General features: G+C 40.7%; 1 protein-coding gene across 5 annotated transcripts in view; it reads left to right on the top strand.

Annotated features, from left to right (window-relative positions):
• The window catches only part of DLC1 (DLC1 Rho GTPase activating protein), a 209179-nt gene extending 191273 nt beyond the window's left edge, over positions 1-17906 (top strand). For all 5 annotated transcript variants that reach the window (XM_064418072.1, XM_064418073.1, XM_064418075.1 and 2 more), the window contains 11 exons: positions 2563-2626; positions 5435-6861; positions 7951-8127; positions 10042-10201; positions 10444-10642; positions 12543-12756; positions 13168-13282; positions 14189-14410; positions 14844-15061; positions 15238-15411; positions 15946-17906. In XM_064418072.1, the coding sequence (XP_064274142.1) occupies positions 2563-2626; positions 5435-6861; positions 7951-8127; positions 10042-10201; positions 10444-10642; positions 12543-12756; positions 13168-13282; positions 14189-14410; positions 14844-15061; positions 15238-15411; positions 15946-16066 (3091 nt within the window). In that variant the 3' untranslated portion in view covers positions 16067-17906. The remainder of the gene's footprint in view (positions 1-2562; positions 2627-5434; positions 6862-7950; positions 8128-10041; positions 10202-10443; positions 10643-12542; positions 12757-13167; positions 13283-14188; positions 14411-14843; positions 15062-15237; positions 15412-15945) is intronic.
• Positions 17907-26540: the final 8634 nt, after the last annotated feature.

The raw sequence follows: 26540 nt of genomic DNA on the forward strand, positions 1-26540 counted from the left end.
AGGATGTGTGATGTATGTAATAGAAGTTGCAAACCTGATGCAATTGTTGCAGACCATTTAAATTTTAAAAGGGAAACTGGTTTTGAGATGCATCCATGTCAAATATGTAACAGAGACTTTATTTGCCTCACTGCTATTGAATTTAACCTCACTCATTGGGGGTTGCCTTATCTTGCCTTTATACTAATTTTTGTGAGCCAGGAATTTTTTTTAAATACCCTCTGTGAAAATAAAGGTCTTTGCTCTGCCCTTTTCCACCTATTTCAGGGGTTTTAGTTGAGTAGGAGAGAAGTCTGGGGATGTAATCTTTGTGAAATCAGAGATTGTCTTTATTAGTGGTCAGACAGGCTGGAGCTAGATAAAGCCCGATCCAGGGATTCAGTGGTAACTTCTCTCTGCATAAGTCAAAGGTTGCAACACTGTGAAATTTGTAAATTATTACACAATATAGAACTGAAACCAGTCTAATATTTCCTGGTCTTGAGGTCCAGGACTTTGAGAGGAGAATGTGTTTATAGAAGAGAGGGAGGCAGCTTTCTGATTCTTGTGTGGCCTCTTAAAAAAAAACCAAACAGTTTTGTGTCTAGCATGTAGATGGGACATTCACCTTTCACCCGCACCATAAATACAATTCTTCTGAAATCACTGGACTTGTGCATGTACCCACCAGCTGCAGCCTGCAGGACTGAGCCTTTTGCCTTCCAAATTCAGAGCAAAGATGAAATCTGGATAAAAAAAAGAGATCTGGATAACTTCTCTAACCTGCCACTGCCCTGCTATTTGACCCATGGCAATTCTTCCTGTTTCTCTTCTTCTCTGCTGTGTTGTGGCTGGGTCTAATTATAGATCAAACTGCCTTTTCTTTTTTGCTTCATGACCTGCAGCGAAAGCATCAGTAGCAGCTTTCCCATTTTCTTTGATGGCTTCAGGATCAAGCCCTGTGTAAATACCATCTGCAGCCAATCCTGTGCATAAAAGGCAAGGGAAAAGAGAAGAAACTTGTAATTCTCCCTCTGCACATATTTTCTACATCCAAGTACAAGTTTCATGAATCTGAGAAAATTCATTTGAAGCAATAGGCATGTCAGCATTTCTTTTCTTTTTTAGTTTTTCAAAACTGCAGATACAGGCTCTTCTTTGCCTTTTGCTCAAATGAATTTGTATGTGAAAATTACACAACTTCCTTTGGAATGAATTAGGCTTTTTAAAGCTCAGCTTTGCTTCTGTTGAATTTGGGCTGTGGTCCAGTTTAATGAAAGGGGCAGCCCTACTCTTGTGCCTCCTCCCTGCACACACTACTCTTCATGCAGCTCAGGGTACTGACCCAGAGGAAATTCAACTCCAAGAAATATTGAAATATTGGTTTTCAGCTCAGTTAGTCTCCTCATCCGACCCACAGTACAGCCTCGTGAGCAGAAGTATTGACACAGGACTAAACTATCACTTCCATGAAGCTGCTGCTTCAGTTTTTCTCCCTTCTGCATTGTGCCCAGCCTGTTTCTTCTCTTTGCCTTGCCATAGCACTGGCAGTTCTCTAACCACACTTTACCAGTACAGATTTTAGTTGAACCACATCCTTGGAACAGTTCTTGGGAAGGCAAGGACGTGGAGAAGAGCAGGAGACCATGGCAGCCTGCACTTAGCTGAGCCTAACCTGCCTTGGAGCTGTGTCACAAATAGCACCGGATTTTGATGTGTTTTAAGTTGCCTGTGCTCCGTCCTGCACTCTGAGTGACTGCGGAAGAGAGGAGAAGAAAGATAATTTTTTGGTTGTTTTAGGAATACCTAGGAGATGACCACATTAGCTCACTGAGGAATAGAGGAATGCTCATATGTATTCATTTAGTACTTCAAGATACGTGTTCAGACTGCTGTCACATTTTACAAAGAAGCTGCTGCAGCAATTTATTTTTGTTTAAATTTTAGCCCTTCTGAAAAATATTTTTATATATGAAAGAAACTTTCAGTTTAGGAAGCAAAAATTGGGTCTGTATTCTGGTTGAGTTTTTTGTTTTAAACTGACAAGTGGTCTTGTCTCAGGACTGTATTGAAAGTAATCATTGTTCAAAAGCAAAATAGACATCTAGTAAGTGGAAAATAAGTTTTCATCTGGGAAATTTCAGCTTATAAAGTACAATTTTAAAGCAGCCTGCTTTTTTAATATAGTCCCATGTTTACAGTGTCAAACTGGAAGACTTTTCTGTTATTTTTAGTCTGTCAAGGTTGAGTGTTTCAGATGTCTGCTATTTAGAACAAATGTAATGATTACAATTTGTAGGATGTGATGTACTTCTCAATTTAGTCCAAGTTTCCGTTACCTTCTCTTTACTTTGGTTCAGGTAATTGTGGCAAATGATTGTCCTTCTGTCCCTCTGAAGTTAGAGTACAGCCAAATGTAATGAGTTAATAGTTAAGTAAATTAGGGTTCTAATTGAAACTCTGCTTGTGGCTATTTGTATGCAGAGCAGTTTGGGGACAGCCTTCACAAAAGCTTTGAACTGGAATAGCCTGTGTCAAAACACTGGAGTATTCTCTTAATATGGTTTTCTTTGCTCTTTGCAGGCGCTTAAATACTTTAAACAAATGTGCAGTGATGAAGCTAGAAATTAGTCCCCACAGGAAAAGGGTAAGTTCATTTAATTCTTCTGTTACAGCACTATGTGTTAATAAAAGCGAAAAAAAAAAAAAAAACAGACCAAAATCGTATAGCAGATTGTTTAGCTTTGGTTTAGGATTACACCTGAGTAGAATCTAGTAAGGACACAAAAAGGGAAAAAAAAAAAAAAAAAAAAAAAAAAAAAAAAAAAAAACAACAAATAACCAAAACTGCTTACATCTCTTTTTATGTTCTCACTGTGTGAAGAGTGCAAGGCTTGGCAATGGGTAAAGGTTGTCTAGCAAACTTTTCCCTGGGATGCAGCTTCCAGTGTGAAAGGCACTGGACTTCTCTGCCAGTGAGGTTGTTGATGTTGATGCCTATTGCCTGCACTCAGGCAGGTATTTATAGAGTAGGCTTGATGGCCACAGTGAGCTGACCTTTATGTTAGACCATCATCTTGGATGTCATCTTCAGTTTTGGTTCTCTGCCATCATGTTAGAGTTGTACTATTTTATTATGATGTAGACAGGATCAGACTGTGTAGACTGTGCTTGGCCTGCAAAGGAGAGGATTAGGCACATTGCTTCCTTTCCAATATATTTTCTGAATACACCAGCTACCTTTTCAGAAAGTTTACATGTTTCCAGGGAGCTCAGCAGGAATTAAGTGTTTCCTGAATCTTCAGGATTCCTGTGGAGAAGGGTGAGAAATAAGAGAGCATCTACTGTAATTTCAGTAAGGTAGTGCCGACTTGCTAATAAGGTACCACTCAGTAGCTGTCTTAAAACTATGTGTGTGTCCTAGGAGGGATCAGTAATTGATACCGTCCCCTGGGATATGACAACTGCAGATAAAGATGACTGAGTTAAGGCAATACAATGCTGCCCTACCCCTAACAAGAATGCATACAAGTGCTCTGAGGTTGTTTACCAGGAATTAATCCCCTCTTTCCCTATCTGTTTGAGGTATGTTGGAAGGAGCATCCAAGCTCCAGAAGATAACACTCTGAGGCAGCATATGTAGGAACTCCTTAAAAGTAGGGGCAGACAGCTCGATTGCTGATTTATGACCACCAGAAGATTTCTCATCCTTTTTCCTGAGCCCTGTTAACAGTGTTAGTGTTAGAGGTTAGACCAGACCTGATTTCAGGTCCAAACCTCAGATCTTCCAGAGTCTGGGTGTTAGCTTTTGTTTCAGTCCTTCCTGAGTTTCATTCACAACCCTTGTTCTGGCAGATGGACTTGGGGCCTTCCTTTCGTTATTGATGTCAATAAAATCAATACTCAGCTTTTTAACACAAGGGAAGAATTCTGCTGACAGAAACACGTTTCTTTATATTTCCACTGACTTCTTTGCAAATTAAAATTACTTCTCCTTTTTTTCTTCCAATCAATCTCATTCACCCCCAAACCATCATTATTATCCACTGGCAGTTTCAGATTACTTTTTTCCTGCTGAAAACTTTAATAAGCAAGCCAGAATTCTTGCATTTTCATCTGAGTCATGGACAAAAGTAGTTTGCAGTAGTTAGGAGGCAAAGAAAATTATGCTTGCTCTGTGTCTCATACGTATGTGGTCGTAAGAAATAAATACAGTATTTCACTTCTTTTCCTGAGCTGATAAAATGTCCTATAAAAAGAAAAAAATAAAAGTAGGAGATAATCAGGATTTGAAGTATACATACATAAACTACTTGAAATATGAATAATTTACTTGTTTTTCAAAGAATGAATGTTTGTAGTCTTGGCACACAAATAGTTACAGTTTGGGGCATGCATATGTGTTTGTTTTTAAATTAAAGCAAGTTAAACAAATGAAGTGAAATTCATGGAGCTGGGTGGCAATTAGTGTTTCTTACTCTAAACACCAAAGATTATTTTGTGGTTTCATGGTGTCATATTAAAATATCTTCATTGGTTTTATTCCTCCAACATGAAACTTTCCATATATTTGGAAGACCAAATAGGTCAGGATCATTCCCTTTCAGTATTTAGATGAAAAGATTGTAGGCGTAATTGATGTATGTGTAATTGTACTCTAAGCATTACTCATACATCAAACATGTTATTTACAATTTACTTACGTGCTACACTGTCAGTGAGCTCTTGCTGCTCACTATCTACGAGTGTTAAAGTTTGCCTGAAGCTAGACTGAAGTAGAGAATTCACAGAACATTCTTAAAATGTTAGCTGCTAGCCTGTGGGAGGAAGAGTGGACCAGGTAGGAGCCTGGAGCCATCACACTCTAGCAGTGCAGGAGCTCTTTTGCTGTCTCATTAGTCACAATGAGGAGGCTGTTCAGAGTTCCCAAATGGGTAAGGAATTAAGCCACTAAAATTCAGAATGTATGAGAAACATCTCGTAATTGCAAAGAGGAGTATAAACATATAGCCACTATCAACAAAGTGTAGCTTTGGAGAGAGTCCAGAGGGACCCCAACCCCTGACTGACTCCAGTTTAAAATGTTATGCATGCCAGGAATTTCCATTGATGTGAGGGCTATCCACTGTGACCAATTAATTAAGTCTATGGATACAGGGTTTTTTAAAATAGAACAATTTGAAGTAGATTGTGTTGTTTGTTTCTTTTTATGAAGGATATAGCTTTAGCATTTAAAAACAGTTTAAATATATTGCCTGTACCATGTTATCTTTTCCCATGACAGGCTTTATGGCCTAATCTTCCTCTCTCTCCTTGAAGTAAAAGACTGTTTTCACTTAAATTCAGTGAGAACAAGGTCATGCTTAAAAGAGTTTAGTGGACATTGTATTAAAATGCAACCGCCTTTGCTGTTTGAGCAGTTTGCAAGCAATACTTTCAGCGTTCTTCTTTGCAGAGTGAAGATTCAGATGAAGATGAACCTTGTGCAATAAGTGGCAAATGGACTTTTCAGAGGGACAGCAAGAGGTGGTCAAGGCTTGAAGAGTTTGATGTCTTCCCTCCAAAACCGGACTTGAATATCCCGTCCCCAGAAGCTCCTCACCTGACGAACGCAGCAAGCCGGGAGAGTGTGCTCACAGACCTCAGTGAACGCCAGGAGGTGGCTTCTATTCTGAGCATCAGCAGCACCAGCAGCCACCAGCCAACCCTGCAGAGCGAGGCATCTACCACCAGGACGAACTCGGTAGTGAGTGTCTGTTCATCCAGCAATTTTGTAGCCAATGATGACTCATTCAGCAGCCTGCCCTCGCCCAGGGAACTGAATAGCTTCAGTTTCAACACAAAAGCCAACGAGAAGAATGCCAAGTCCAAAACAAAGAGCCTGCTGAAGAGAATGGAGAGTCTTAAAATCAAGAGTTCTCACCATGGCAAGAGCAAAGCTCCTTCAAAGCTTGGCCTAATTATTAGCGGGCCAATCCTGCAGGAGGGCATGGATGAAGATAAACTGAAACAACTTAACTGCGTGGAGATTTCCACCCTCAACGGCAATCACATCAACTTCCCTATGGTACGAAAGAGGAGCGTCTCCAATTCCACGCAGACCAGCAGCAGCAGTAGTCAGTCTGAGACGAGCAGTGCTGTCAGCACACCCAGTCCTGTCACACGAACACGCAGCCTCAGTGCCTACAACAAAAGGGTGGGCATGTACCTGGAAGGCTTTGACCCCTTCAATCAGTCAACGTTCAGCGATGTGATGGAGCAGAACTTCAAGAACCGGGGCAGTTTTGCAGAAGACACCGTGTTTTTTATTCCTGAGGATCATAAGCCTGGCACTTTTCCCAAAGCGCTCTCCAATGGCAACTTCTCCCCTACAGAAAGCAACACTTCTGTGAACTGGAGGACGGGGAGTTTCCATGGACATGGCCACCTCACCCTCCAGAGGGAGAACAGTGGCGACAGCTCCAAAGAGCTAGGCATGGGAAAAAGGCGCAACTCCTCCAGTTCAATGAGCAGCCGCCTGAGTATTTACGACAATGTGCCAGGTTCAATCCTGTATTCCAGTACAAGTGATCTGGCCGACCTCGAAAATGAAGACATATTCCCAGAACTAGACGACATCCTATACCACGTCAAAGGGATGCAGAGGATAGTGAACCAGTGGTCAGAGAAGTTCTCAGATGAAGGGGATTCTGACTCAGCACTCGACTCCATCTCCCCATGTCCTTCCTCGCCAAAACAGATTCACCTTGATGTAGATAATGATCGAAGAACACCAAGTGACCTCGACAGCACAGGGAATTCACTGAATGAAACGGAAGAGCCCACAGGGATCCAGGACAGGAGAGACTCTGGGGTTGGTGCATCACTGACACGTTCCAGCAGGTGAGATCACAAGCGTAAGGATTTGGGGTGCCATGGGGATGTCCCCTTCAGCCCGAGCAGCTCTATAGTAGCTGCACCACACTTACTTAAGATTTAGTAGAAGCTGTGGCTGTTCAAGCACACATGTGCTGTTCCATTGTTTCCTAAAACCGTTATGGGCAAGAGAAATGTTTGGGCAAGACTTTGTGGTTCCTACAATTCATAGCTGTATGTTTGTAGGTTCAGCCTGAGTTGTCATTGAAAAAGCAATGTTAACACAGTTTTGGGGCATAATAATTCTTCAAACTAAAATGGTGCATAGGAGGGGAGGGCCATCAAGTAGGATTAAACACTTTTTAAGTTGGCTAGGAGAACCAAGAGTAAGTATGTTCTGGTTTGTGTCAGTGTGTAATAAAAGCCTTGACTTTTAGACTGTTTCAAAAAATTGCATTTTTCAGTAGCAGGCTGTTTCTAATAGCATACTAGGGCACTAAATCTGTGGGGAAAATGAGGCTTGATTACTTTCTCTTGATCACTGTAGCACAGTGGGGGACTGGGGGAGTTCCAGTGGCCTCCAGATTCTGCTGGGAGTTTTACCATGACTGTGTTTTGTATTGTGAGCAGTACAAGGATTTTAATTCTTTCTAGCTGTGTTTCCAGATTTCTTTTAAAAGTAATGCAAATCATTTACTTATCTACAGCTGCTTTTATAAATAATACCTATAGAAGCACAGAGTTCCTATTTGATATGTCTTAAAAATTCATGCCATTTTTTCTTAGTGGAGTTTTTTGATTCCCGCTGCCCAAATACTGAAAGGACTTTGGGAGAAGGGTGTTGGAGCCCTTGGAGAATATTTCCTAGGGCAAGGTTGTGTAGCTAGCACTGAGCTGTGGGTCAGCTCAGAGTGCACATTCCCATGTGAAGCACCTGCCCATGCTGCATCACACCAGGAGAGGCAGAGACGCCGCTGGCTGATGCCTGTGAAATCTCAGAAGAATGCAGCCGCCAAGGGCAGGGATGTCAGCACTACATTTGCGTTAATTCCTGCACGTGTCTTGCGGAGACATTTCAGTAACCTGCCCGTTCTCTGTCTCCCATCTTCTCCACAGGCACAAGCTAAGGTGGCACAGCTTCCAGAGTTCCCACCGGCCCAGCCTCAGCTCGGCTTCACTGCAGATCAGCTGCCAGTCCGTGGCACAGATGAACCTGCTGCAGAAGTACTCTCTCCTGAAGCTGACTGCTCTCCTAGAGAAGTACACACCTTCCAACAAGCATGGTTTCAGCTGGTAAGGACACAGTGCTGTGTATAGATAGCCCGACTGTGCAAGCATGACAGTTGTGCCTGTCCCAGGCAACGTTTGGAAAGATGTAATGCATCCGTCCAATCCCTCTTTTTCCATATTTGAACTTCTTCCTCCAGCCTGTGCTGACAGTGATTTATGGCTTCCTAACATGGGGCTAAAATCAGCAACCCTTTACGTAAGTGTAATTGTATTAGGCTTCAGAGATGTGTTTATGGGGACATGTGAGAGAACCAAAGCAATGAAGTACAGACCAGCTTTCAGAAGAGGAAGATGTTCAGTATCTATAGCAAAAGAAGGACCACTTCTTTATTGAGGCAGTTAGCAAGCAGTGGCACAAATTGCAACCAATATTAATAGGCTCACTTTTCTTCAGTTATTCTTAAATATTTGCATTATTTCCTTTACCTAATTATGTAATTAAACAATGTAAATTCCTCTTAATTCTAGTATCTAGTGGTAATAGCCAAAATTTTGTTTTCCCTTTTTAAGGCACTGTAAATCAATTAGCAAAGTAGAAAGCTTGGGAGAACCATGGAGTTTTTTGTAGGCAGCAATTTCTGGTGTGGCCAGGTGTTTGTAACCCAGCTGAATATTTTTTTGTCAAAAAGAATGAAATAGAAAGCTCTTTTATTATTGTATCTGCAGTACAGCCTGTGTAACCTTCAGGATGCAAAGGACGCAAATAAAATTTTTCTTGTCCCTACCACAGGCCAGCCTCCTCCCTTCCCCAAGAGTCATAGAGAGTATTTAGCTTCAGCATCAAAGTACCTCCTGTTCAAAGGCTGTTATTATGTCAGTCTTTCTAAATACAGAAGTTGTTTGTTCTGAAAGACAGAAATAAGTATTGACCAGTTATCCCTGCATGCTTCAGATTCTCAGTGGAGATCGCAATGTGTTTTTTCACATTCCATTGGCATGTTTTTTGACAAAGCAAGTATTATTCATACATGTATCAATAATGCCCTAAACTTAACTATATGGCAATACAAATTGGTTCTGTTTTACTGTGTAACAGATTAGTCAGCTGTAAATCCAATACACTGTTTTTATAGCTGTACTGCAAGTTGAAATGTTAAATGACTCCCTGTTTTCAGTGCTACTGTGTCCTATTAGTTGTTACACTGGACATTAGCTTTCTTCCCTGTTTAGGAAAATGACCTCAATATTTTCACATTTTAGTGCCCTTTTTTTCCCCTTTATAAAACCAATACTCTGGGGAACACAGGGGTAAATCATTCCTTTGTGTTTAGCAACTTTTCCCTTGGAGTCATAAGCAGATGGAAAGGCCTCTCAATGAAACTGGAGTGGGAGGTGGGGGTAACAAAAGTCACTGGCTGACAAGGAGGGGGGTCCCTCAAAGGGGTTGTTTATAGAGCTGAAGTTTTTAGCTGACAAACTCAAATGTATTACATCAGTTTCCTGCTGTTCTGCACACTGGTGGGTGGTGGACCCAGTTTGAGGACTTTGCAGAACAAGTAGTTGACATACAAAAGCTCATTGTTCACATGCCCATCTTTCCTGAAACCTAAAGAAGCAGTGTTATAAGGGGTCACTGACCGCAAGATTTATTTTGACTCTTTTGCAATTCAATCTGGCCCCTGCAGTTTTACCCTGTAGCTTTCGTCCTCCTAATATTGATGGAGTAGCACCACATTAATACTTAGAGGCAGCATACTGCCCCAAATGTCAAGCCTTTCTCTTAGAGAAACTCTTGTTTTCTTTCCTCTCACCCTTTCCAGCCCTGAGTGGATTAACTAATTTATCCTGTCACTATTGTTCATTTTACTAAAAGTGTTTCACTTATTTTCACTTAATTTCCAAATTACTGGAAATACAGAAGATAAATAATCAACAGAGGTTTAATTTAATGTGTCATTCCCTTTGCTTCTTAAATAGGGCAGTACCAAAGTTTATGAAAAGAATAAAGGTGCCAGACTACAAAGACCGAAATGTGTTTGGAGTACCACTGCAAGTGAATGTGCAGCGCACGGGGCAGCCTCTTCCCCAGAGCATCCAGCAAGCCATGCGGTACCTCCGCAACCACTGTCTGGATCAGGTGTGTTTGGTTATTCTCCTGTTTCACATGCATGCACCCCCCAAAGCCCAGCTTTCCACTAATTTCTATTGTTCCTGGGTCAGACTGAAAAAAGTAGACTCAACTCAGGACAAAATAGATAATTAATGCGTGGAAAGCTTTCCACAAAATTAGAGCCCGTATGTAAGAAGCTAAAGAGCATGCTTACATTTCAGATTTTCTAGATTCCTTATAAATGTGTTTACTTTTATATGTGTATTTAGGTTGGACTGTTTAGGAAATCTGGAGTGAAATCAAGAATTCAGGCTTTGCGTCAGATGAATGAGAGTTCCACAGACAGTGTCAACTACGAAGGCCAGTCTGCGTATGATGTAGCAGACATGTTAAAGCAGTTCTTCCGTGATCTCCCTGAGCCTCTTATGACCAACAAACTCTCTGAGACCTTCTTACAAATATACCAGTGTAAGTAGTGAGATTCTACAGCAGATAACAAGCGGTCATTTGTGTAGCAAGGGTGGAACTTTGTGATGCTGCTGTGCTGGGCACTACACATATTTCTTATGTTGGTCTTTGTCTTTCTCCAGTAACCATTCCAGTTCAGGCTGCCTCTAATGAATGGACTTTTTTGTATTGTAGTTTTATAACAATTTATAATACAAGTTATTTTTAATTTCACCTTTCTAACTCAGGAACAAATATAAATCCTTCATCACTTGCTCTAAATTCTCTTCTTTTGTTTGAGCATACTTGGTATTATGGTTTGGAAATAAGCCACATCTAATGTGGCTAAGTAGACGAGCAGAGCAAACAGAGTTTGGGGTTTTAAGGGGATTGGCACAGCTACCAAAAATTTTTATTTTCTTATAGTTCATTTTCTGCTATCCTTCACTCAGCTGTTTAAAAACAACCTCTAAGTGGTAAGCTTTTCTGTTACTGACTTGTAACTACTTTACAGATAAGTACTATAAAGTTTTCAGAGTAAATCACATAAAAAATTATTTTATCAATGCTTGTGAAAAGAAATAAACACAGAAAGGTTACAGGAATTTCCATCAGTGCTCCATAGGTGGAGATGATGTTTTAAAGTATCATACAGACCATTTTTTCAGTGCAAGCATTTTTGTGTGTGTGTTTGGATTCCCAAACAGGTTTAGGGAGAAAATTAATCAGACTCTCCACTTCCATGCATATTAAACAGCAGCTCTGTGGGTTTAGAGCAAAAAAAGTTTGACAGAGCATTGCAGAGTTTCTGTTCCTTTCCTTTTGCAGGTGGTAGGTCTGAGGAATTCCCAGAGGTGGTCGGGAAGTATTATCTTTGTGTAAAGCAAAGAGCCTTAAAACAGCTGTAAATTTGGCTTCCCTGCAAAGGGAAAAAATTTTCCTTTGCTTTGGTGCTATGCACCAGGCTGCACACTGGAATGCACGTGGCTTAAATGTGCTTTGAGCTGATTGAGAGGAGAGCATGGAAAACAGTAGATTTTTGCTTAAAGCTGCTTTCTAAACTCACCTGCTAGCCTTATAAAGTTGCTGAAGCCCAAAGCAAATGCCAATTAAGTATCTGGGTAGCACCATGTGTATTATGAGACATGCAGTGAGGGTCATAGGCTGCTAATGATGATACAAATGCTCGAGGACTCAGACTCTGATGTTGTCTTCAGAGGTGGCTTATTGGAAATCCCTTTATAAGAAGCAGATCTGGTCTGGGTTATTTCATTTTTTTTCCTTTCAAGTTTTGAGGAGAACGCTTTATATAAAGACACATCAAACCTTTCCAATGGCTGTTTGTTGTTCGTAACCAAGGAGCTGTTTAATGGTATGGGGCTTCACAGCGTGGACTTTCTTTTTCCACCGCATGACTTTGAATGATCTGCTCAATAAAGTAACCCTCTCTGGTCGGTAAAGCACTTCCTGGATGTTTTATGACATCACTGTTGAAAAGGTTTGCTAGCTAATTTATTTAATTTACCTATTCTAAAATGCATTCATGTTTTAAATTTTTTTGCAAGCCAGAGAACTTCTAAATTGGCTGAACTATGTTTGCTCATTCCTTGCCTGAATCCAGGCTTCTGTCCTTTTAGTGCATCTGCGGGAGCATGTAGCTGCTGAAGCTAAATCTAAAATTAACTCTGGCCTAGGCACAGCTTCTTGCTTGCATTTCTTGTGAGGCAGGAAATAGCTGAGGGTAGTTAAACCAGTGGGTTAAAAAACATTCCTTCATGTTTCCTACAAATGGTATGCATCCTGAAGGAAATCACTTCAAACTCGAGTCAAATATTTGAAGCTGGAGTTTGCTTTGGGATGTATTCATGCTGTGTGTGTGGAAAATCAATGGGCTGATGAGAGAATTACTAATATTATGCAGATGTGCCAAAGGATCAGCGTCTCCAGGCTATCAAGGCTGCCATTATGCTTTTACCTGATGAGAACAGGGAGGTCCTCCAGATTCTTCTCTATTTCCTGAGTGATGTCACAGCTGCAGTAAAGGAAAACCAGATGACACCAACAAACCTGGCTGTCTGCTTAGCACCTTCCCTCTTCCACTTGAACACTCTCAAAAGAGAGAATTCTTCCCCAAGGTACGTTTTTGGGAGCAGGGCTCACTGCTGCTGGTCCCATAGCACAGCTGGCAGTGATGTGCAACAGGCACAGTCTGGGATTGATCCTGCCAGCTGTGAGCACCTCAGAGAGCACTGGCTGTAGAATGGTTATGGGATCTTACCTTTTGTTGGAGATTTGTTAAAATATAAACAAGCTCATAAGAAGGAAAAAATATGTGAGTGGGGGGTGGGGGGGGGTGGTTTCCAAAGAAAAGGCCTAGAAGGAGTAGCAGGAGAAGTTGGCAACACCATGCCAATGTTTGGTACCGGGCAGCACTGCTCTAAATCACCAGCAGATGTGGGAATCGTTCTGTTTTCTTCCCAAACATGTCTCTTGCTCTGCAACAAATAACTGGATTTGTGTATGTGTGTGCTCTTTTCCCTGTGAAGGGTGATGCAGAGGAAACCAAGCCTGGGCAAACCCGATCAAAAGGACCTAAATGAAAATCTGGCTGCAACCCAAGGGCTAGCTCATATGATTGCTGAATGCAAGAAACTCTTTCAGGTAAGACACCTGTTTACAAAGCTGATGGGTGAAATATTGATTGAGATGTCTTAGACCTGCTGTATAATGAAAAGCTAAGAACGTCTCTTTATTTTAATGACATTTAACAGATTACAAATAGCTTTTTAAAAACCTTTGCTTCCTGATCTCTGTGCATACATGAATTACAAGTGGTGCCAAAAGGGAAGAGAGTTCTTTTGTTGGCACTGGTGCTCTCAAGTCAGGAGGCAGTTGTGGGGTTTGGCACATTTTTGCTGCGTCTAAGCTGCATTTGGAATACATTTTCAAATTTTTATTGTGCAGCCATGAGGGTCTGTGGACCTCAGCTCTAATTACAAAGCAAGAAGCTATTTCCAGGAATTTCAGTGCTCATTTTATACTTAAATTCCTGAGAGTTGGCAAGACAGGCCACAAAAGCATCCTGGAACGTAACACTGTCAAACCATAGGTTGAAGGATCTGTTGGAATTAAAGCATGCTCCCTCTAGGGCCTGTGATGGAGAACCAGACAAGCAGAGTCCTGGTTTTCCTCACTGTCATCAAATCTTTTCAGAGCCCTCAACTGAAGGCGTGCCTGTCTCTTTTCTTGCAGCTGACAATGTTCCCTTCTTCCTTCAGTTTACAGGATAAACTGTGCTGTGGGAATGTATCTGGTTGTGTAGTAAAGGGGGATACTCCACAGAATAAAATAAGACACTTCATAAAAGAGAGACTAATTTGAGTTAAATCAAAGTCACAAACTTAATTTTGGCATTTCTTCATACTGGGTGCTTAACCTGACACATACACATGCCATCATATACAAAACTAACATACACACGTCCCTGTGGCTATTGAGCTGCTAGACTAATGCAGTGATCTGGGGAGAGAGCTGCAAGAGGATGATTCCACCCTTGTCACCCCTCAGATACCAGAAGAAATGAGCAGGGGTCGGAACTCGTACACGGAGCAGGACCTGCGTCCCCTCAGCCTGGAGGAGCTCCGGGGCAGCAGCAGCAACACTGAGCCCTCTGACTACCACTGCTACCTCCAGGACTGCGTGGATGACTTGCTCAAGGAGATGAAGGAGAAGTTTAAAGGCTGGGTCAGCTGTTCCACATCAGAACAAGCAGACCTGGCATACAAGAAGGTATGCACCCTGCCACTCACACCACAGCTCTGGGGTTTAGCTCACTTGTGACATTACAGAAGGTTCAGTACACATCTTTACTTTGCAGATAGATACTAGGGAAAAAGTCTTGATCTTGTGATGCAGTTGCACACCTTATAGAAACACCATGTCTTTCAGCAGTAGTTTGCCAACATGCACTGATTTGTTTTCTTCTGTTTATCCAGCCCAGGAACGTTCACCATATTGAATTTACACGCCTTCACTCACACAAGCAAAGCCTTAACAAGCTGAGTCACTATACAGAGAGTAGGAAAGAAATTTTTCATTCCTGATCTTGTACAGCTCAGAACTAACAGATGGAGAAGTGTTTCAATAAGATTCTTAAAAAAATAAACTTGAAAAAGAAAGTATAAGGGAGAGTAAAATTAAGGACTCTGCTACTTTTCCCCAGGTGTGTGAAGGTCCCCCACTCCGATTATGGAAAACTACCATTGAAGTCTCAGCTACACCAGAGGATGTTTTAAATCGTTTACTTAAAGAGCAGCATCTTTGGGATGAAGATCTTATAGAGTCCAAAGTAATTGAGCCTTTGGATAGCCAGACAGATATATACCAGTATGTCCAGAACAGCATGGCACCTCAGCCAGCCAGGGACTTCGTAGTCTTAAGGTAAGACATTCATATGCAATGATGTTTATATCCTACACAAATGGCAACCTTGCTTATTTCTTTATCATATCAGCTATATTGGTAAAAATTTATTTGTGTCTAATTTAAATTCTTATTAAATGTTTGACTTACTGTTTGTCAAATAAAAGATTTTTTGTTTTCTGCTTTTTTCTTAGGACATGGAGAACAAACTTCCCCAAGGGAGCCTGTGTGCTTCTAGCAACCTCAGTGGACCACGAGCGGGCTCCTGTGGCAGGTGTTAGAGTCAATGTGCTCCTGTCGAGGTATCTGATTGAGCCCTGCGGGTCAGGAAAATCCAAACTTACCTACATGTGCAGAATTGATTTAAGGTAGGAAATTCCATTTTGTCCTTTGGACGTGGTAACTTCTCCTGTATAGCTTCAGTGTGGTCAGTGGAAAACTTGGATGGTTCAACAGATGTTAGCTTGGCCAGTAGTACACCCTTCCCAAAGGCAAGCACACAGGTCTCTCAGATGTCACAGAAAGTCGGCTTCAGTGCACCTCTGGCAGCAGTAGTTTGTTGCATTAGAAGCCTGAAGGATGTGCTCCACCATCCCTATCAATATACAACCCCACCCTTTCCTCTAATAGTCATATTGGATGCAAGGACATGTTAATTTTAATGCTAAGCTAGTAAAGAAGACCAGGTTGTCACAAAACTTTCCATCACTTTTCCTTACTGCGGCAAACTTGCGGTTGAGGAAATCTATATGCTAGTAGGGTTGAGCTGCCCAGTAAACAGTACTAAGGAGATTTCCTAGTCAGGGATTTAACCAGCTACATACAGATTTGATTGTGACTAAGAAAATACGTACAAAATCACTAGTACCTTCCTCATCATTGCTTTTTCCTCCACACAACAGGGGCCACATGCCAGACTGGTACTGCAAGTCTTTCGGACACTTGTGTGCATCAGAAGTTGTTAAGATACGAGACTCTTTCAGTCAGCAGAGTCCTGAGAGCAAGGAACTAAAATCCAGGTGACTACTGAAGAGGAACAGCCATGCGCTCCCCACCTCAGCAACACAGACATTACCCGAAACTGAGACTTGCACGCTGCAGACCAGACCTGTGTTCCACCTGCAAGTCGTGTCATGGAGGGATGGCAGCGTGAGAACTTGACTGTGAGCATTACTATAGGACTGTGGCCATACCATACACTTTAAAGCTGCTTCCTGTCTGTGTAAGGTCTATAGTGTAGGCCTCGACTGGAATACATAGGAGAACTGTGCAAAAAATAAAAATCTTTAAAAAAAATATCCTATTAGATGGTAATTGCTTCTGAGAAGCAAATTTCTTTAAATGCAAAATATATTATGAAATATGGTGAAGGCTCATCATTCCCATGTGAAATACTTAGCTTTATGTACATACTCATGTCATTTTATTTGTAGTGCATTGAGGGACTGGTGTATCCACTGGAATAGTTGGTACTCTTCAATGTGTTCTCACTGAGATAAGCAGAGAAAGGTTTGCACAGAGATTAAAGTGTGAATGAGTGTGTTAATTGTTGAAAGGATAGAAGAAGTTGAATTTGAAATGTGTCTGGTACACTGATAGGCAACCAGAATGGATTTTAGTATGCTGGATACAGTTCAACCTAGAATGGGACTCCCCTGTGGACCAGGAGTAGCCATCCTTCGAATGTGCTAGTTCTGCCTTTTGCTCAGCTCTAAACTTGTTGAAAACCCTAAGCAGATGTTACAAGAGGCTTGCTTCAGCTACTGTCCACTCCTTATCCAGATGATCTTTTAGGAGTGATGAGCAATTCTATAGCAAATTTAAGTAAATACACTTTTGAGCAACGTAGCAGCTTAGAAATGAAATATCTGCAATGGTGAGGAGAGCCAATAACATCAGTTGTTATAAAACAAAAATGTCCATTAATTTTATTTCTACCTGCGTTATCTATAGGTGTTTTAATGAGCTTTTATATATTTTATTGTATTCTAATGGCTCAAGAGGAAAAAAGTCAACACTGGAGTTGTGGTGCCAGGAGGTGGCAGGACTCCTGCAGTAGCAGCTGGGGTGACTTGGCTAGGGAGAGTCACACAAACTCCTTCTCTTACTCACCCCCACCTTTGCCTGTTTTCCTAAAAGCTGCATGTTACCATGAACAGAACCTGCATGTGAGCAGTTTGGAGGTTACATTTGGAGGCAGAAAGGAGGGTGCAGTTTTGTCTTCAGTTTTGTTGTGTTTTAAACCCTTTGGGATATTTGCCCCTTCTTGAGAATCAACTTACATGAACTGTAGGAAGTCCTGAGGTCCTCTGGAAAGATGTCTTTCTGTAGGTTTTACTGTAAAGGTAAAGATTTGCTTCCAAGGTGCAGTATTAAGTGATAAATGTATTTTGTGGCTAGGGTATGAATGAGTTGCAAGATGGAATCTTGACTGAGACTTTTTTACCATTGTCAGTATTATTTTAAGCTTTTTTGATGAAGATTTTTTTTATAAATGGCAAATAATGTAGTACTTCCTGTAACAATGTTCCTCGTGAGTAGGAAAACCTTGTATATTCTTCTACATCAAACACTTTTGAATTTGTAAAATTGTATGTTGTACATACCATTCTATTGTAAACATGTATACTTGCCCACAGTGTACTGTCAAACATAGATTAAGCATGATAAAGATTATTTAAAATATATCTGTATTTATACCTCAGATATTCTTTTTGGGTTTTTGTACCTCAAGTATGTTTTCTATTGTAAATGTGCTTTACATGAGTATGATCTACGCGAGAGAAAGGAAAATGTTTAACTTGCTATAGATGTCTGTACAGAATATACTCAATAAGTGCACTATTAAATGTTTAAAATTGGATATTCATAATGAGTTTTATTTTACGTTGCATTCTTCTTTCCACTCTCATACCAAGAGGAGGAGGTGTTTTTCTTACTTCTGGTTCTTTACCTACTACAGCCAACAGCTGAGCCACCCCTGCCCTCTCACAGGCTGATATTTATAGTGTTGTTAAAGGCAGGTACCAAAGTTTTCTTTCTTTCTTCAAAGTTTTTGGAAGATAGGACATCACAATGACAGATAGCTGGACAGAAACATTCCCTAGTCAATTGCTTCATACTTTTATAATGGTGAGAAGAAACCTGTGGTTTGCCGAGGTCTTGTAGAAAGGTGTGCTTGATTTTAACAGGATGGAAAGCAGCAGTATGCAATGCTGGAAAATAATTAATTGCTTTCCTATTCTCTAAAGAGAGAATGAGGGCAGGATGAGTTGTGGAGTCATAGGTTTGCTTCAAAAAATGCAAGTGTAAAAGTAATTGGAGATAGTTAAAGCACATACAGCAATAAAATTAATCCAAAGAGGAGGCCAGGAAGATATACAAACAACTGACTAAGGTGAAAAACCAAGCCAAAGACAGCTGTTAATTCAAGCAACTTTTCAAAGTTTTTTAAGTCTTAGCCAACAGAAATAAAATCTGAGAGTTTTGATTTGTGAGGCTTGTCTGATACAGCAGCTGTGGAAGGCCTGCTGCCTTTCAGTTACCAGCATCATCCTATTCTTTCTCTGCCTGAGCATCCCAAAGTCCTGATCGCTATCACTTCCCACTTCATTCCCCTGGGAGCACTGAGGGATGCTGCCAAAAGCAAACCTCTTGTTGCCATGGTATTATTTCTCACATACCAAAGAGTTTTAGAGAACCTTTCTGATAAAGGACTGTCAGTTTGGAGCCTTTTTCCCCCCAAAGTCAATACTTAAACAACTGAACATTAAAAAAAAAAAAAAACAAAAAAAAAAAAAACAAAAACAAAAACAAAAATACCCAAGAAAACCAGATTTGTTCACAGTTTTGGGCCCATGGTACAAGCAGAGTTAGAACTAATTTCTTTTCTTGTTTGGCTCTTTAAGCACATTTAAGTCATGACACTCCTCTGGCAACTTAAAGATTTACACTGCATTTTGTGCAAAATGCATTAGTTTAAAATGCATTTAGTTTATTTCCAAATTAGCATTTTCCTAAACATTTCTACAATATGAGTTAATTTTTAATCTTCTAAGTAGTCTCAGCCTCCTGAATGTCTGTGTTCTTGGCACCTTCACTTGCAGGTGTCCCATGTTGTTGCAGAACAACAGAATTCAATCTTCCATGTCTGTGGTTTTTTTGTCAGCTGTCACTCAGGGAAGCACTGGCTCCTCTTGGGACATTTTCCTGCTTTAAGCAGTAGTTGCCACAGGAAGGGCAGGCTGGGCCCCTGTTCCATTCTGTGCAGGTGCTGCTATGAATAACTGAGTACATCACATCCCTGGTGTAACACAGGTGCAGTCTGCCCTGTGCTTCGGTAATGCTGACTTTCAGTACTTCTTTCTGACAAATTCATACAGAAAAAGTCATGTCTCACTGTCGTTCCTCAAGTAATGCCCTCCACAATTAGATATTTCTGAAGCTGTAAATAATCAGTGGCCTTCACCTTAAAGGCCAGAGATGTCACTAACACACATGCCCAGTCTGGGAAAGGGAGACTGAAATGAGGCAAAGCAGTACCTCTGCAGTCTGGTACAAGACCTTGAAAAGAGCAGGACCTGGTATCCACAGTAGGCTATGCCAGGAGAAAGTATGAAAACAATATCCATTACTTGGGCTACATTATAAAAGGTGGATATTTTTACTTAAGGTACATGAAAATTAACTAGTACACAAATCTGCTAAGTGCTGGAAGCAGTGCCCTACAATCATAAGGAATGAAAACATGATACTGTTTTAACAATGCATTAAGAAATACTAGTTCCTTCATCTCTGTTATACCATAACTTCTCTATACCACCCTTCACTGCATCTCTGAAATCTTTAATCTATTTCTCATCTGTCAAGCCAGAATGTTTTATATCTCTGGCAAGAAAGGTATCAAATTCTAAACCAATTATTTCATAATACCAGAGATTAGGGTGAAGATCTGATGCTAATGTGCAGTGCTTGCACCCATGTGCCTTTTGCATTGAGCATTTCCTAAGCTCTTGAGACTTGCTGAATTTCTTCTCTCCTGCACCATCCTTCTGTATTTTCCGGTATATTCTGAGGTGTCCAGATTACTTGCAAGAAATGAACTTGCAAGCTGAATCCAGAGACAGTAAAATGGAGTGAAGTACAGGAAAGAATTCAAAGAAGAAAAAATTCCATCAAAAGAGATTAAGGCACTAAAGGGGCACATTTATAAAGAGAGATTCAAGACACAGTCTGGCCACTAGACAAGAGGGATGTAGTAAATGTCTACTAGCACTAGAAGGTCATAAAACCCAGAAGCGTTCAAACTAGCTGAGTGGGTGTACAAGATGGGATAAAAATTTGTTAATGGAAAATGTGAGGCAGAAGGGAAGGAAAAGGCATTTTCCACACAGCAAGAGGTCTTTGAGACTCTGGGACAATCTCTCCCTGAGAAGCAGCAAGAGCATAAGTAATTTAAAACCGTGCATGCTCCAACCCTGGAATCATTGCTTCCTAGCTTCCACAAAGCATCACAAAGACGTAACAAAGGTCCTGTCTTCATTATTTGCCATGATTACAGGACTGACAGCCTACCAGTTTTGACCTTTAAGCACTGTCAGATAGCACTGCCTTGCTGAACAAGAAAAAATCTGGTGTCAAAAATAAAATACCTCAATTATTTTGGAAGTTGCTAGTAATGAAAAATAACTAGTAATAGTTCTTTCTCTAAGAATTACATTTGAGATTGTGGAGTGCAATTTGCTTAGATTTATATTGAAGTGGACTTTCACTTAAATTAGAAGTTGCTATGCATCCCACCATGGGCCAAGAGTATGAAGGGAGGTTACCACACACCTGGGAGACCTCTTCGATTTTCTAAGTTTTACTCCAAGTCCAGAAAGATCCATAAGTGGTTAGCATGATTTCCTCAACATAGAGAGAATCAAATCCATTATTCCGTAGGCTTGGGGGATTTTCCTTACTACAGGAACAAAAAGACCTACAGCAGGTGTGTCATGCATGCTTTTCCAGGTACCAGTGTTCTACTAGTCACTTAATTAGCTCAAGCAATAAAAGGGTGATGTGGTGGGTCTGAATATCACAGTTGCTCCCAACTCACACAGACATTTCTTAAGGCTTTATAACACTAAAAATAGAAAAGCCCCTTAGGAACAGAATTCTCAGTGAAGGAAAGAATGCTACTATTCAAAAATAAAATATTCAAAAGGTAAAGTGTTAAAAGGACTGGTACAGTTATGTATGCTTTCCAGGGAAGGAAATTAAACAGCTTTTTCCATTATATGATGACATAAGCATGTTATAAGCTGGTAGAGAGGGTGATAATAGCCAAGATGGCTCTGATTTGAGGGAGCTTATACCTTTGTTTATTAGAGACATGGAAAGATGGTTAGCAAATGAACAGGGAATTTCAAGAAAGGGTGGCATCAATTAGAACACTTGAGTGTCACTTGAGAGAACTGTCATTTTTTGAAATAAGCCAGCTAGCAGCAGAAGAAGATTGTGTTCATAAAACAGCCCAGACTAAGATGGTGTGCAAGGTGTGCATAATAGAGGAATGGTTCTTCTGAAGTTTTGGCCTAACACTTCAACATGCTTAGTGACAGCAGCCTGACAGGTCTATTCAAAACAAGCAGGTCATCTGGTAAGTATTTGCCTTTTTTTTCAAAAACAACTAAAAGAAAATAAATTTCAGTCAAGGCACTGTTATGAGCTGGTTCAACATGTCATCTTCAGCTAGGCTATAATTCAAGTTCATAAAAAACACTGACAGTATGGTTAGTGAAGTTTTTAATAGGCTACTTTTAAACCCAAATCTCTAGGGAAAGTTGTACAATAGAGTGCATTCTAAGTAGCCCATTTAAACATATGAAAAGGAATGCAAAGATACTAAAATATTTGTTTTAACTCAATCATATAACCCCTATCAGTCTGTACTCTTTTCATTTCTCTCTCTCAACAGAATGTCTGAAGAACACATATGGGCTTTTTTGCTTCTTATTGAAGTCTTCGTCACCCTCATAATTTATCGATGAGAGCTTCCAAAGCATAAAAGGAGTAATAAATCATACAATAATACAGGCAATAATCCATACTGAATTTGAATATCTCACCTCACTGGTACCTCACCTATAGCCTACGAAGCCAGAACAACATTAAAGTCCGTACTTAAGTAAAAGGAAGAAAAGGGTAAAACTTTGCTGCCTACCAACAATTTCATTCAACAGCTAACAATGAAAACTGATTCAAGATACATAGAAAAGAAGCTTTGAAAGCCTTCTAGACCTTTTTAAAAAGAGAAGGAAATTCATTAAGGCAATCTGTCTGGAGAATGGCACCTGCCCTCCCTCTACTTAGGTGCTTTTACTCCACTACCTAAGACTGGGAGAAGTACATACAAATTACTGAAACTGAAAAACTCTGGGGGTGCCTCCTGTCATTCTCAGCAGCGGTGAAGCACCAGCCTCCCAGTGAGGGGAAAAGCAGATGAGGATGATTCATGCCTTCCACGGTGAGAACTGATGGTAATTCTCTTCCCCTAAGGGCGTCCCTGTGCTACTCATTGATTCAAAGTATGCATAGAGCCACAGAATCCATTTGGGCAGAAAAGACCTCTATGATGTTTGAGTCCAACTATTAATTCAGCACTGCCAAGCCCTCCATTAAACAGTGTACCCCAAGTGCCCCATCTACACATCTTTTAAGTAACTCTGGGCATCATGACTCCACCACTTCCCTGGCAGCCAGGGAAGCCAATGCTTGACAACCCTTTCCACAAAAATACTTTTCCTAATATCCAATCTAACTCTCCCCTGGAGCAACTTGAGCACATTTCCTCTCATTCTGTCACTTTTTCCCTAGAAGAAAAGACTGGCCCTCACCTCACTACAGCCTCCTTTCAGGCAGAGAGCAATAAGGTCCCTTCTGAGCCTCCTTTTGTCCAGGTTCACCACCACAACTCCCTCACCACTCCTCAGAAGACCTGTGCTACAGACCCTTCATCAGCTCTGTTGCCCTTCTCTGGACACACTCCAGCACCCCAATGACTTTCTTGCAGTGACAAGCCCAAAACTGAAAACAGGATTTGAGGTGCAGCTCCACCAGTGCCAAGTACAGGGGTGTGTAGCATAGAAACACATACTCCTCATAATGCAGGGCAAGTATTCAATAAAGTAGAAACATTTGCATGGTGTCACAACTGCTCATGAATTCCAGAACTGTAATGGTACCCACAGCAGCATTAACACTGCACAGTGCTTGGTCTGCAAGCTCCCTTATTTGGCTTTGGAGACCTCTGAAAACACACTGAATTGCATTTGAGGCCTTTTAAGAATGACCTTGAGCAAGTAGAAAATAAGATTTGCTAGCTAACACCTGAACCACAGTCCAAAAGAAATTATATTCACATTCCCTGTATCCACTCGTTCAACCTAAATGATTATGTATCAAACTATCACATACCTTTCTAGGTAAAGCACTGGCTTTGTCACGTCAGTTGTGAACAAGATCAGGCAGAGTAGCTACTGAACTAGGTTCAATTAACAGACATATGGGACTGGGGAAGGAGGGGAAGCTCTGTCCCAAGCATCCTACTGGCAAAATTGTTGACGGAATGAACGACACGTCAAGAGCAGTGATAGAGTTCTGAGGCCCTGCTGCTGAGGAGCACAGAGATTTAAGCAGGCTGGTCATGGCTAACACACTAACACACTTTAGGCATATATTTGATAAATACCTATCTGCAATTAGCAGACCCTGGAAAAGTTTTAGTCTTGCATAGAATGATATCTCCAGTTTACTGCTAGAAAAGAGGGTAGAGACACTGATTCAAAATCTCACCAAGTGGTCTGAGGAAAGAAGGCAAAACAAGCTGGTTTTTGGCACCATCCACTCTATAATTAAAGTAATTCTTTTCATAATTTGGAATTTCATAATTTGAAAATCAACATTTGGAATTCACTATTAGATTTTTGCAGAGCTTTGAGAAAAATATAAGTATCAAATTTCCTGTTATTTTTAATTTCTGCACTAGGCACTTGGACTTACTTCTGGATTTATTTTTCACAAGAGCCTACAGGAGGTTTCTTGTGCTGGTGTGCAAACAGCCTTGCAATGGTCACTATCAGAGAGAGCATTTGTTTAAATTGATCAGCAGCACAATCTGGGACATAACGTGATATTTACTATGCTTTTTTTATAATGCACCATGTAAAAAGTCAAGCTTATCATACTGTTTGATTTTAATTCCCTGAAAACCACCACAAATTTTTACTGTTTAAATGTTCCCTCTTACTGATGTAGAGATTTTCTCTGAAGCTTTATACAATTTTTTAAAGCTTCTTTCCTTTGCCTCCTCTTCCTATCCTGCTAAATGGCTAAAACAGTTTCCAGAGCCAGCCACTCCATGTAGTGGTTTGCTGGTTTGCGATGACAGAGTTGCTGCCAAATTTTATAAAGAATGTTCCCTGGGGCACAGAGGGGAGGGAGGTATTCTTCATGGCCTCTGTTTTCTTCCCATATTGTTTAACAAACAAGCAAAGTCGCTCTGACCCCTATTTAGACATATCCCTTTCAGGCAGCCACACAAATGAGCTAGGAAGGAAGTGCCGTCACAGCCCTTAGAAAAGATAGAGAGAAATAAAGGCAAACATTGTGTGTCTAAACAAACAAGCTTGCTCTGCTGCCCTTCTCCTGCCTAATTTTCTTGCAGAAACTAGTCCCTGAAGTAGTAGTTGGGGCATGAGCATTTTCCATATTGTGTAGGACTTGGTTACCCACCCACCATGTTCCACTGCCCTGCCAGATTTTGTCCCAGCCTCAGAGACGAATGAATAATCCAAAAAACCTTTGATATAAATAGGAACTCCGCCCAGGCTCTTTGAATGACTTAAGCCTGTCCCTCAGTCAGCTTTCCTACATGAACTTCATGTCCTCTGTGCCTTGCCTTCCCTAGTTAGACTTCCCCAGAACATCAAGAGGAAAAAAAAAAAAATGTTTATTTTGCTTTAGTAATCATAAATTAAAAGTGCAAGTTTTGCAAAAAACTGAAACAAAAATATCTAAAGGCCAAACTGAGAACAAACCTTCCTTTGAGCTGCTTCTTGTCTATACACAACTCCAGAGGATTTCTAAATCAAATTACTTTTGGTAGACAAAAGATGAAACAGATGTGCTATCAACTACATTTTTAGATGGGGAGCTACAGTGTAAAGGATTTTGAACTAGAGATGCAAATAGAATATTTGAACCTTAATGTTGCATGCTAATGACAGGAACAAGTTTTGACATATCAGAGTTGATAAACCTAATTTAAAAAATGCTTAGATAAATTCAAGGGTAAAATTAAAAAAGCAAATACTGTTATTTAAAAGATTACAAGTATGATTTTTTAAGTATTTCCACATTTCCCTGGTAACATACCTTCATAGTAGTAACCTTAAGGTGGTTACAGAATCTGAAGCCAGCTCTGGATAGCAAAGACAAGTCTTGCTGCAGGATCATGACACAGCACAAACATTGCATCACCCCCACACTCTCTGGACTGCTGCAGGTGATCTCTGCTCTGTAGAGCTCTTTTCAACACAGCAAACCTTGGGGCTGCTTTTGCTCAGACATCAGCTTTCGCCAGACTGAAAGACAAGAAATCCATTTTCAAACAAAATGCTGGGCTGATAGCAAGATTGAAGTCTTATTTCAGCCTACTCTCCTGCTAAAACAGACTCCTAGATTCTGTTTAAAATTTGCCAGAGAAGTTCATAGGGCGGCAAACCCCAACATTTGTGAAAGATTTGCCAAGAGTATTGCTTTGCCCTTGCTCCCAGCTCTTTGTCGATAGCGCCACGCAGAGCAGACAGAAAACAGAGCTGTGTCTGCTCGACATCACGCGCGGACTGCGATCTGTGTGCATTTGTGCCTGAGGAGCTGCTTATCACTGTGATGAATGGCACTGCATTTAGCTAGCTCCTTAAAGAGATAAAATGCTGTAAGTTTTTTTTATCAGTTGTGCCCAGATTTGTACCATTAAATGAAAGTTGGATTAATATTTTTAAACAAATCCGATTAATGTTGTGTACCCATTATCATGCTCCAGGGGATCATAAACTGGGATAAGAATATATATATACAGTTTGCAGTTGTTTCAAGCCATGAAACAGAGAAAAGCCACGGAGATGCCCTTTGTAAGGATACATTTCCTAGGGAGCTGCTGAAAAACAGATTTCTTTCTCTACCTTGATTATTAATCAAGCATACTGTATGGGATTTAAAGATGCACATTTCACGAAAGCACCAACAACTCCCAAATGCTTCCAAATCACAGAGAAAATATTCTGGTTGCTCTCTGTTGAACACTGCAGAAGTCGAGGCTGAGAAACAACAGCTTCTGAGATCATTCACTGCTGTTGCAGTCCTCTTTTCTCTATAGACACTTTCTGTTCTGCAAACCTTCTGTTAAATCCTGCAAGCTCTCTTTTACCACCAGTTCTACACTGCTTGTGTG

This window comes from Passer domesticus, chromosome 4, assembly GCF_036417665.1.
Source record: "Passer domesticus isolate bPasDom1 chromosome 4, bPasDom1.hap1, whole genome shotgun sequence".
Classification (NCBI taxonomy): domain Eukaryota; kingdom Metazoa; phylum Chordata; class Aves; order Passeriformes; family Passeridae; genus Passer; species Passer domesticus.